At 44.6% G+C, this 12404-nt stretch overlaps 1 protein-coding gene across 2 annotated transcripts in view; it reads left to right on the top strand.

The window, feature by feature from the left end:
• The window catches only part of TMTC1 (transmembrane O-mannosyltransferase targeting cadherins 1), a 176495-nt gene extending 164915 nt beyond the window's left edge, over nucleotides 1–11580 (top strand). For both annotated transcript variants that reach the window (XM_074939267.1, XM_074939276.1), the window contains 6 exons: nucleotides 276–411; nucleotides 2922–3066; nucleotides 3698–3835; nucleotides 4441–4563; nucleotides 5574–5651; nucleotides 7693–11580. In XM_074939267.1, coding sequence (XP_074795368.1) covers nucleotides 276–411; nucleotides 2922–3066; nucleotides 3698–3835; nucleotides 4441–4563; nucleotides 5574–5651; nucleotides 7693–7833 — 761 coding nt within the window. In that variant the 3' untranslated portion in view covers nucleotides 7834–11580. The remainder of the gene's footprint in view (nucleotides 1–275; nucleotides 412–2921; nucleotides 3067–3697; nucleotides 3836–4440; nucleotides 4564–5573; nucleotides 5652–7692) is intronic.
• The last annotated feature ends 824 nt before the right edge of the window (nucleotides 11581–12404 follow it).

The raw sequence follows: 12404 nt of genomic DNA, 5'->3' as shown, positions 1-12404 counted from the left end.
CTGGGTAAATTTGCGCCTAAAGTTAGGCTCCTAAATCTCATTTTCCCCTTACTCTTTTATTTGAATGGCAATTTTCCTTTGTGTGTAATTTCAAGAAGAGATGAGACCGGATTTCTCTCTCATGATGGTTCCCACCTTCCAAGTACACTGAACGCTGATGAAAGGAGTATTTTGCAACTGATGATGATGATTCTAAAGAATCAGAAGCCTGATTTAGTGCTGAAACGTTTTGAGACTTCCTTAAGGCACCAGCCTAACAGTCTTTTGCTTTGCAGGGGCTCCTGAGAGAGCAGTGTCCCACTACCAGCAGGCCATCTGGCTCAGCCCAAACCATTATGTGGCCATGGTGAACCTGGGCAGGCTCTACCGCTCTCTGGGGCAGAACAAAGAGGCTGAAGCTTGGTACAAACGGTAGGTAATAGAAATAGGATGAAACTTAATAGTGCAAAGTGGTTGTGCACTTAGGGACTAACAACAAGAATTTTCCCTCTAAGCTGGGGATGTATCAGTTGGAAGCAACAGGGGAGGAGAAAGACCTAGGTGTACTGCGCGATCACAGGATTACTATGAGCTGCCAATGTGATGTGGCCATGAAAAAAAGGCTAATGCAGTCCTAGGATGCATCAGGCGAGATATTTCCAGTAGAGACAGGGAAGTGTTATTGACATAATACAAGGCACTGGGGAGACCTCCTCTGGAATACTGTGTGCAATTCTGGTCTCCCATGTTTACAAAAGATGAGTTCAAACTGGAGCAGGTGCAGAGAAGGGCTACTAGGATGATCTGAGGAATGGAGAACCTGCCTTATGAGAGGAGACTTAAGGAGCTTGGCTTGTTTAGCCTAACCAAACAAAGGCTGAGGGGAGACCTGACTGCTCTCTATAAATAAACATCAAAGGGGAAACACTAGGAAGGGAGAGGAGTTCTTTAAATTAAGGGCCATTGTTGGCATAGGTACAAATGGGTATAGATTGGTCATCAATAAGTTTAGGCTTAAAATTAGATGAAGGTTTTTAACCATCAGGGGAGTGAAATTCTAGAGCAACTTTCCAAGGGAAGCAGTGGGGGCAAAAAACCTAATTTGTTTTAAGACTGAGCTTGATAAGTTATTGGAGGGGATGGTATGATGAGGTTGCCTAAAATGGCATATGACTTACCCATGACAGCTATTAGCAAATGTCTCCAATGGGAGATGGAACACTAGAGTGGGAGGGCTGAGTTACTACAGATAATTCTTTCCCTGGTGTCTGGTGGTGGGTCTCACCCACATGCTTAGGTTCTAACTGATCACCATAATTGGGGTCAGGAAGGAATTTTCCCCAGGTCAGACTGGCAGAGACCCTGCAGGGGTTTCACCTTCATCTGCAGCATGGGGCATGGGTCACTTTCTGGTTTGAACTAGAGTAAATGGTGGATTCTCTGTATCTTGAAGTCTTTAAATCAAGATTTGAGGTTGTCAGTAACTAAGCCAAAGGTTAGTTACCTAGTACAGGAGTGGCTGAGTGAGGTTCTGTGGCCTGTGATGTGCAGGAGGTCAGACTAGATGAATACAATGGCCCCTTCTGGCCTTAAAATCTATGGGTACATCTACACTGTGATAAAAGACCTGGAGCATGGCTGCAGCTGGCCCAAGTCAAGTGACTTGGGCTGCAGAGCTATAAAATTGCAGTGTAGATGTTTGAGATCAGGCTGGAGCCTGGGCTCTGAGACGCCATGAAGGGGGAGGGTCTCAGATCCTGGGCTCCAGCCCAAACCCTAACATCTACACTGTATTTGTAGTCCCGCAGCCCAAACCCCGCATGCCCGAGCCAGCTGACCCCAGGCTCTGAGACTTGGTGCCAGGGGTATTTTATCACAGTGTAGATGTACCCTTTGAGTCCGTGATTCAGGACGGGAGGCTGACTCCTCACTTGCCCCCACCCACATCCAGTCTTTGTTACAAGACCTTACGAAGATTTGTTAGCGTTTTAATCTTTCAGTGCATTGTTGTTTCTTATTCACTCCGTCCGTCCGAGTGACACATGTTCACCATTGTTGCTGAGTCTGGCTGGTTTCTGAGGGTGCACAGAGCACTGTGATTCTGTTGACGATCAGCCGGCCTGGACTGTTCAGTAAGTGCCTTGCTATGGTCCTCTTGAGCCCAGCCCCAGGACATCCTCTGCCACTCTCAGCTGCAGGGGTGTTCTGTTCATGAGCTCAGTGGTTTCTGGTTTGTTATCAGTAAACTGTTAATGCTGGTCACATGAGACTAAAAGCATTCCAGGGAGGGACTGTCACATCTGTATTCGAGTATGTAACTGCCAGGCAATCCTGAGCCAAGGCCTACACCTCCAAGAACCCAGGCCCTCTTCAGGGAGTCTTCTGTTCTGCAATACAGCACTGCACTGTGTGCTGAACAAACAGCTTCTTTGGGATTTTCCTCCCAATGGGTAAGAGGGGATGGACTTTCCTTTGCCTCCTGGTTGGAACACCTCCCTTTTCTTACCGGCGTTGCCACCCTCATCCCACAGCCAGTGGTTCTGGAACAATTTTTACAGTGTGGGTGCTGAAGGCGGAAACCATGTGTTTGGGTTGATAACACTACTTCAAGCCAGGGGCTCTGGCAGCACCCTTAGTTCCAGCACCACAGCTGCAGATTTCCATTCCCTTCGGAACCTGTCCCTTCTGCTCCTTAGCAGGCCAGCTGGATTGCTGTTGGGGGCACTCCCTTCTCCCATCAGGGACTATGAATGCTGCCTCTACAGCTCTTCCCTTCTGGGCTGGCTTGGAGCAAAAGGTCAGAATGGGACCAACCCTTGGGCTCCGATCTGGCAGTGCAGAGCACTAACCTTTCCAAGGCAAATCCGACAGCAAATCCCACTCTTGTCTTACGCTCCGATCTCAGCATCACCTGAAGACATTTCGTTCTTCCCAACATGTAGAGCGTTGAAAGTATCGCGGAAGGCAGAAATTCTGTCGCCACTGGGAGCTCTCTATTACAACACGGGGCGGTATGAAGAAGCTTTACAGGTTTACAGGGAAGCCGCAGCACTGCAGCCTTCAAACAAGGAGATTCGACTGGCACTGGTGAGTGTGTGACGAGAAAGTTGGTGACAGGGTTACGTTAGCATTTAGAAATATTATCTAAGGCGTGGGGGTTTGAGGGGGTTCAGCCTCAGCCTGGCACTCTTTCCACATGGATGATAATTACTGTGAGCTTTCCCTAGAGCAGGCAACTGAGCAAATCTTGGTTTTAATTTTGTCCTGAGGCAGGAAGGGGTCTTCCTCATCTGTGTCGAAGCCCAGAAAATTGCCCTCCCACTCTTTTGTCTTCTCACACTGTTAGGTCCCATATTATAGCCACCACCCTTCTAGCTGAGGAGGACCAGAAGTGACTTGCTCCAGAGCCAGCCAGGCCTGCTTCTTGTTGAGGGCATATTATTGAGCAAAGCCCGGTCATTCCTTCTGTCCTCCAGGTGGTGCCGAACCATTGCCTGTTAACACTTCCACCTTCTGCCTTGCCAGAAAGCAGGATGCCAGGACTAGATTCTGGGTCCCGTGCTTAGCAGTGCATGATAGCTGGGCCCACTGTATTGACTCTGATCTTACCAGCCAAGCAGGCTAGCCTAAGTTTTCACAGCTCTTTTGACATCAGTGTGTGACAAAAGAGGAGTGTCATAAAAAGGGATGAAAACTCTTGTTTACTATTGATCTCTAGGCACAGGTTTTAGCAATGATGGGACAAACAAAGGAAGCTGAAAAAATGACTAACCATATTGTGACAGAAGAGGCCAAGTGTCTAGAATGCTACCGCCTTTTATCAGCCATCTACAGCAAGCAGGAGCGTTACAGCAAGGTACAGTGAACTCCGTGTGCTGCTGCCCCATACACCCAATCAAAGGACTTGGGATGAATTTTCATCTCTGTACAGCCAAAGGCTAGATCATGTCCTGAGATGTGTATAGCAAGGGCGTGTAGCCACATCAGTGACTGATACACTTTGTGCGGGTAAAGCTGGAATGTTTTATCTGATGCTTCCGTTCACCTAGGTCAGTGTTTCTCAAACTTTTTGATACAAGGGGCCAGCTTGCTGCCTTCCTGAACTGTGTCAGGAAACTCTCAGGGACTGGCGCCAATCCACGGACTGGTTGTTGGGAAACACTGGTCTAGAAATAGGATTGAAGGCCAAGAGCTTGAGTTTTTTTCAGAGGTGTTGAGTACTCAGCTTCTACTGACTGCAGCTGACGGGGACTGGTCAGCACCTTGGAAAATCAGGCTGTGAGCTACTAGAGTTTCAATTTCTGAATGTGGTAACAGTCCACAAGATAAACAGAAATCTGGGGCACAGGGTGATGATGCTGTGTACTGCTCAGTGGCTCATGTGCTCCAATACCATAGTGATGGGCACAGGAGAAGAACCTGGATAGAATAGAATATTGTGTCCTCTCTCTCTTTCTGCAGGCCCTTGAAGCTATAGATAAAGCTCTGCAGCTAAAACCAAAGGATCCAAAAGTCCTATCGGAGCTCTTTTTTACTAAAGGAAATCAGCTAAGAGAACAAAACCTTCTTGACAAGGCTTTTGAGGTATAACAAGCAACCACTCTAAAGCACATGGCCGTGTTTATAGTTCAAGAACTGAGCTCACTAGCTGAAATTAATGTTCAGCAGAGAGCATGCATGGTGCTTATTCACTTATATAGCTCATCTGGTCACCATATAGGACAGCTGGGATTATGGAAGGGTAGTATCAATTCCATAGTTAAAGTTACAACAGTGTTCTCTCCGCCTCCTTTCCTTTTTGAAATACTCCTACACAAAAAAAGTCTCCCTCCAATTTGGTAGATTACTTGTGAAGCCAAGGGATAGCTCTCTAGCTATTAGAGATCATAAATTTAAGTCCTGAATCATAAGGTTTAACACCCTGTCCAAATTCTCTGTTATAATTAATTAGAACTCTGAGTATACTTGTTATCCATATAAATGTCCAGATGCTCTTTGAATCCTCCTCAGTTATGATGTCCCAAAAATAGAGGTGATCATCAGAGTCCAGAGTTTTTTTAATGATTTCCCCCCACCTTTGTAGAAGCAAAATAAGGGGGTAGGGGGGAAGCTACCTACGGTCCTTATTAAATCTGCACACAGGTATCTGTGTTGTAAGAAAGGCTGTAACCATTCATATGTTAAAACCTTGCCAATGTTCTCTCCCTCCCTGCACACATACATGCTGATGTAGAGTTATGGAGATGCTTTTCTTATAAGGTAAATACCGTGTGCAGAAGGTAGCTGTAAAGTGCAGAGCATCCCTGCAGGTCAGGATCAGCAGACGATAATGCACTGTCCTGGAAGTTGCCTTGATTCCCTGCAGGACTCTGCAGACAAAGCAAATTCCCCCAGATAGGCCCTTTGGGGAAATGGTCGCTTCATTTGTCTCCACTTAAGACTCTGAAACAACGCACATTTTGTATGTAAGAAAAATCAAGAAAGAAGACAATCATATTTTAAAGAGATTGGTGGGGGGAGTTATTTCACCCCTAATGTGGCTTTTAGTCAGGGACACAAGCATCTTAACCTGAAGACATTTCATATTTATTTAGAGCTATAAAGTGGCTGTGGAGCTGAACCCAGATCAAGCTCAGGCATGGATGAACATGGGAGGGATTGAGCATATCAAGGTAGGAAAGTCCCTTGCTTTTCTGTTGGCTGTCAAGCAAAGGGACTATTTCTGTTCTTCAGAATACATTGCTGGACTTGCCCTCAGGCAGCTAAGAAGTGCATGTTCAGTGTGTCTTTTTTTGTCCCCCGCTGAGTTGGATCCAAAGAGGATGCGAGTCTGTTACAGCACCAGCTAGAGATACTGGCTCTAACTCAAGTTGTAGAGATTTGTGCCTTTAGCTCTGGAAAGCCCTAGTTCAGTCCCTGGTGTGTTGGTCAAAATGGCTGTCATCACACCGGTATCCAGTGGATCTTGGCATGACATGGTGGGGGAGGGCACCTGGATTGAGCACTAAATCAGAGGGGAAAATAGCAGCAATATGGAACCCTGAAGGGCTGTCTCCCTTCAGAGAAAGGTTGATCATTCAAGAAGTGGGTAGGAAAATATCGGAGGTGGAAAGGCTGGGAGCATAGTCCTTCTTTTGAAAGGGGTGCTCCTTCGTTAGCAAAGCTGTGCTTAGCCCATAATCTACAATGTGTGTTTTTTAAACTGTTGGATAAGTATTTCCAGTCTATGCAGTTGAGAATCAGCCCTTTAAATTCCACCTTACCTAATCCACTTGATCATAGAATCATAGAATATCATGGTTGGAAGGGACCTCAGAAGGTCATCTAGTCCAACCCCCTGCTCAAAGCAGGACCAATCCCCAATTTTTGCCCCAGATGCCTAAATGGTCCCCTCAAGGACTGAACTCACAACCCAGGGTTTAGCAGGCCAATGCTCAAACCATTGCAATATGATCTGATTTCAGTATCAGGATCATACATTTTAAGCTCTTTGGGACAGGAACCATTAGAACTTTGCAGAAAATGGACCCAAATGTTCACGAAAATTTCATCCCATTCCTTTTGTCCAAATTTAAATTCTCAACACAAAATTGCATAAAAAAATCTCAAATTTTAAAACTTTTCCAGAAACCATTTGTTTCCCTGACTCCTGTAAAGCACTCAGCACACTTTTTAATAAAAGACCTAGATTGTCTTGAATCTAACATTTAAAAGTGTGTGTGTGTGTAAGCATTAATATCAGTAATATTTAATGCCTATTTAAAAGAGCAAAGACATTTGAGAATTATGGGACTACTGTCCTTTACCAAGCACAAATAACCATGTAATAATGCTCTAAATACATGACTGTTGACAATGTAAGTACCATGTAACCCAAAAGTAATTATCTGCTTCTCTATATCTTTTAAAACAAAGCCTTATCCTATCACCTAAAAAGTGTAAGTTACATGATAATTATTCCTTGAATTACTTGGTAACTGGAAGTGTAATTATCAAGTAATCTGCATGAAAATAATTAGGTATTTACATAGTCTTTGCAATGTAATTACAGAGGAGTTGATTGATTATACAGTGTGTGCCTTGTAACAGAAAGTGATACCGAAAAAACAGAAAATCAGTGTAAAAATAGTTGTCAGTTGGAGTAAAATGAATTAAACCTAGGAGGTGATTTCTCCATCTACGGAGGAGGGCATAATAGTTGGAGGAGAAGAACCACAGAAATAAAATAATCCAATAATCATGGCAGCCAATCAAATCAATATCCAGCATGGAGTCATTCACCTCTCTGATTCAAAGTGTTCTAAGAAGGCAGTAGTGTCTTGATGATAGTGTCTAATGCATAATACTGACACCAGTTGATGGAAATATCGTGACAAGACGTGATTTCATACTTCTATGATTACTGTAGCATAATTATTCTGAATGTCCTAAAGATATTAGTTTAACTCATATTATACATATCTTCTACTTGGACATTATAGCATTGTTTAAATCTGCTTCTTGCCATGTCCCTATTGACCTAATTTAGGCACAGAGAGAGTCATTCTGAAATACCAGTTGACCAATTTAATAATGAGCGGAGTGTTGCTGTTTCAAAACATGTCATACACACTTTATAAATTGCTTTCTCCATCCATTATGGATCTTGCCGGTCTCAGGCAATGATGTTTCAATGTCAGAGAATATGAATGACACTTTTTCCCCCTTTTATAGGGAGACTACGTCAATGCACGTAGCTATTACGAGAAAGCTTTACAACTGGTTCCAAACAGCAAGCTGCTGAAGGAGAATCTGGCTAAACTGGATCGCTTAGAGAAACGATTGCAGGAAGTCCAGGAGAAAGATCAGACGTAGCTAGTCGAAGGACCGTCGTGCCCCTTGCAGAAGAAAGAGAAGTGGAAGCCCATTGGCAGAAGTGACACAGAAGGAGCTGTGATGTGACTCACAATTAAGGAGGGCAAATTTGGGGTGCACATTTGTGTATCACCAAAGTTGCTGGAGACCCATCATTTCCATAGGGTATGCTGAAAAATGAGTGAAAACCCTGTTTTAATCAAGATTTATGTTTGGGTTGGATGCATATCACTGCCATTAGTGATGTAAGTGGGAGATGCACCTTTGATGTCCTGGTCTCTCACTTCCCAAGCTGGGTGGGCTGTAGAGGCAAAGTTCTCATCCACTGTGGCAAGGGATGGAGCAGTGCCTCTTGTTAGTCAACACTCACCCATCTAGCCCGCTTAAGGAGTACTATTAATGGTCTCTAAAGAATGCCCCATAAAGTCCTCCTCAGCCAGGACGATGGTGACAATGATCAGCAGAGAGCGTCAAAGGTCGTTACAGGGTTAAAGCTGGGAGAAATGGTGGCCATTTTTAGGTCTCCAACAATGACTTGAAAATGACCCCAAGGAAATGGAGAATGATGTCTGGACATGGCTGTATCTGAAAGTGGTGATTCTATGACTAGGGCTGCTAGTCCTTTGAGGAAAAACCTCAGTTGAATGGTTTACTCTGAAGATAATCATTTTTGTAACTGTTCAGATTCATGATATCACAAAATTGTCAGAAATCACATGACTTTTTTTCACCCAATCAGAATTATAATTTCTATGAAAAATTGGAACTGTCCAATGGAAATATGGAATTCTTTAATGGCTCCACCTCCCTCCGTCCCCCACCTCCCCCAAATCTATATTTTTAAATATTGAGTGGAAAGGCAAGTTTGCTTCAGAATATGGACATTTATTTTTGAGTGTTATTTATTTTTAACTTATAATAAAATGTTTAATATATTTTACTCTGTTTATAAGAGTTGGACAACATCCCTCACAGCTGGCAATGTGGCTTGTGATTGTTGCTTTTATTGTATAAAGTTAGAAAATACAGCACCACAAGGTTGTGTTTGAATAATTCTCCCTGCTGATATTTCTAAAGCAATTGGATGTAGGACCAAATTTTCATTCATTCATTACCATTGATTTGTAGGGTTGCACCAGTTCAGTTGAGATGAGCGTTTGATCTGTTGTCAATAGTAGAGGTAGCTGAGAAGGTTAGCTGGGGCAGTGTAGTGATGTGAGCTCATCTCACAAGTTTATTGTTTTCATCTTAGCCCCCATCAGGAAACCATCATACAGTTTGTTTCAGCCTGATTGCCATAACTTTGCTGAAGAGAAGCGCAGGTCATGGAATTAATAGCGGGTGGTTCAGGTGGGGACTAAAGTGCATTGATACAGTTCTTTCAGGGAAGGGGAAGCTGTCCTGGCCCCCCAGGATAGTAAAAATCTGGGGGAAAATTTCTCTCTCTCATCCCTCCCTTGCACCCATGCATCCTTTATATAAAATACTCATTTGTCACTGAAGTTAAATAGGTGTTAACAAAATCAGACAAAACAGAGTTTTTCGAGTGTGATTTTAAATCTCTTCCCCTTTCCATTGCTCAGTTTTCTGTCTCTTGACTCTTGTGATGTCATCATTTCACTAGTTCTGTTATCGTAGGCTTTGTCTGGACTAGCATTTGTCCTCTTGTAGTAATTGACTATCAATGCTAATCTAGACACGAACATTTGCAGAGTATCAGGACATGGGGGCTCAGCCTCGGGCAAACCACAAAACTGTGCGCTCCAGAACAAACATTTGTGGAGCGCCTCAGTTATCAACATAATTAGCATTTATGATCAACTAGCTCCAATTATAACAAGACCACCAGCTCTAGTCTAGACAAAGCATGAGCCCCAGGCTAGATAGGACCTGGATTTTTAATATAAAAGGAGGCAACATAAATGTATCTTCCCTCCCCAAAACAAACAAACATATAAACAAAAAAAACCCACATAGGACCCCAAATCGTCATGCCTTCTTTACACATCAGAAGAAAATCAAACAAAGGCACAGTCTCAGTTATTGCCCCTTTACAGATTACCTTTAAAAATGAAATGATCCTTTACATTCCTAATTTCTCCAAATCAGGGTAACTGCCGACTTGATGGGGCTGAAAGACTGGATCTGGGTGTGAAAATTTGTCCCTTTCCACCATTGCATGTACATACAGAACAGAGAGCTGGGAGCACAACAGAATAGGTTAGGGTAAGAGAAAGCTGACTGGGGAAAGAGGACCTCAAAAAAACCTTGTCTTGAAAATAGCCACAGGGTTGGTTTAGTAGTCAAGATTTTTGAGGTCGTTTAAGTGAGATACAGTCCCACTAAAAAAATAATGTAACATCCAAATTTTACACTTCTTATAACTTTTTTTTTTTTTACACATACGTGGGGCTCAAAGTATGGCTCTGATGTTGATATTATTCTCTTGGGATCAATTGTGGATAATTTCCACCACCCATTTCCCTTTTGGGGAAGCAATGATTCAAAAGCTATTAAGGGACTGGGGTAGAATTTATGGTACAAATTTAGGCCATTTGATCAAGAGGTTCCCAATATATGTCCTTCCCCTGCATTATGAGCTTCTTTCAATTCTCATAGTACTCTAAAATCCACATGCATAATGAGATTATCTAAGATATTGGTACACCACAACAGGGGCAATGGTGCAAGTTCGGAGTAATTTGGTTCAGGCATTCCTCAGATACTGTTCTCTCCCCCTGCCCCCCCCCCAGAAGAAGATTTTAATATTCCAGTTGCTCTAAAACCGATGTTCATAGTGAGATTACCTTGAACAATGGTATTCCACAACTGAAACTGAGGTAGAGGGGAACTTCCATTGAGATGACTGGGTCATTTCACACCACCCAGAGCCATTGTGTTAAACTATTAATCTCTTTGGAGCATCCTAATTCATCTGAGTATACCCCACTGAGCTGAATGGGCCCTTCCACACATGAACAGTATGCCTGTACTGCAGAGGGCTTTGCAGAGCCCCTTCCTTTACACTAGCTCCCTGAAGTAGATACAAAGTCTGGGGCTCCCTGCTATTCTTCTTGCTGCCTCCAGCTGGTAGACGTGCTCTTCACAGCTCATCAGTTACCATCCTCCTTTCTTCCCATGTCCCTTCCAGCCCTACTGGGGGCATGGTGGGACCAGGAGGAGGGCAGAGCTGGTAGCTAAAGTGGCAGATCATTCCCCTCCCGCGGGTGGCCTCCAATCATACCCCCTCACTAACACCTCTTCCTCAAGAAACAAGGGAAATTAACTGCCCAAAAACGTGGTTAATGCAGGCCTTGTTTACACTACAGCGCCTTTGCCAGCATAGCTATGCCAGCTAGACTCACCCCTGCTTAGTATCCTCTTCAATTCAAGAAGTGCGTTTCAGATTCTTACTGGCACTGCCAGTCTGACGTGCCTTCTCTGGCTTGTCAGATTGGGTTTACACCTGCTGGTGAACCACAGCACCACTCATAAGACTGCTTCCCAGGCTGATGAACCACCTGTAGTTCATTAATTTTATACCAGTGTAACTCCGCTGTTTTCATCGGGGTCGCTCCTGATTTACACGGCTACAAATGAGGAGAGAATCAAGTGAGGCACTGACTCCAAGCACCCATGGAAAAAAATAGTTGGGATGATCAGCATCCACCAACCACAGCCATTCAGCTGGGCTGCCATTCAGCTGTTCGGCAGCTGGCATGAGACCTTGAGGGAAGGGGCAGAGCAGGGACAGAAAGAGGTGGAGGGAGGGTGGGGCCTTGAGGGAGGAGGCAAAGTGGGGCGGGGCCTCGGGGCAGAGTGGGGGTGGAGCACCCACTGGGAAAAATGTCAGCGCCTATGTGGTATGGCATGCAAGGCTGCGCCGCCGGCCCCTGCAGGCGTGGTTAGCTTCAGTGTACTCACTGAAAAGATGCCACTTGGACTCAGTACTTACAGTTCCACCCGGGTCCTCAACTGGTCGAAGGACCCCGGTTGGCAATGGCAGGTGTTCCCTTTGTTGCTCTCCCAGCCATCAGTGTCCCTAGTGTTGGATGCGTCAGACCTAGGCTGGGGAGCCCACCTCGATCCCCTCAGGACACGGGGCCTGTGGTTACAGGAAGAGCTCTCCCTGCATATGAATGTCAGGAAGCTCAGAGTGGTCTGCTTAGCTTACCAAGTGTTTCTTCCCCAGATCACAGGCAAGGTAGTTCAAGTACTGACAGACAACACCACGGCCATGTTCTACATCAACAAGCAGGGAGGAGCAGGCTCCTCTGCCCTACGTCAGGCCATGTCTACACTCCCGGCTAAATGGACACCGCTGCAATCAATGCAGCGGTGTCAATTTAGCAGGTCTGGTGAAGACATACGAAGTTGATGCAGAGTGTTCTCCTGTTGACATCTGTACTCCACCTCCCCAAGAGGTGGAAGCTATGTCGACGGGAGAGCATCTCCCATCAACATAGCGCAGTGTAGACACCACTGTAAGTCAACCTAAGTTACGTCAACTTCAGTTCTGTAACTTATGTAACTGAACTAGCGTAACTTAATTCGACTTACAATGTTAGTGT

Source organism: Natator depressus, chromosome 1 (genome assembly GCF_965152275.1).
Source record: "Natator depressus isolate rNatDep1 chromosome 1, rNatDep2.hap1, whole genome shotgun sequence".
Taxonomy (NCBI): domain Eukaryota; kingdom Metazoa; phylum Chordata; order Testudines; family Cheloniidae; genus Natator; species Natator depressus.
The sequence above is the reverse complement of the archived record's forward strand: the minus strand, read 5'-3'. Positions and strand labels throughout refer to the sequence as shown.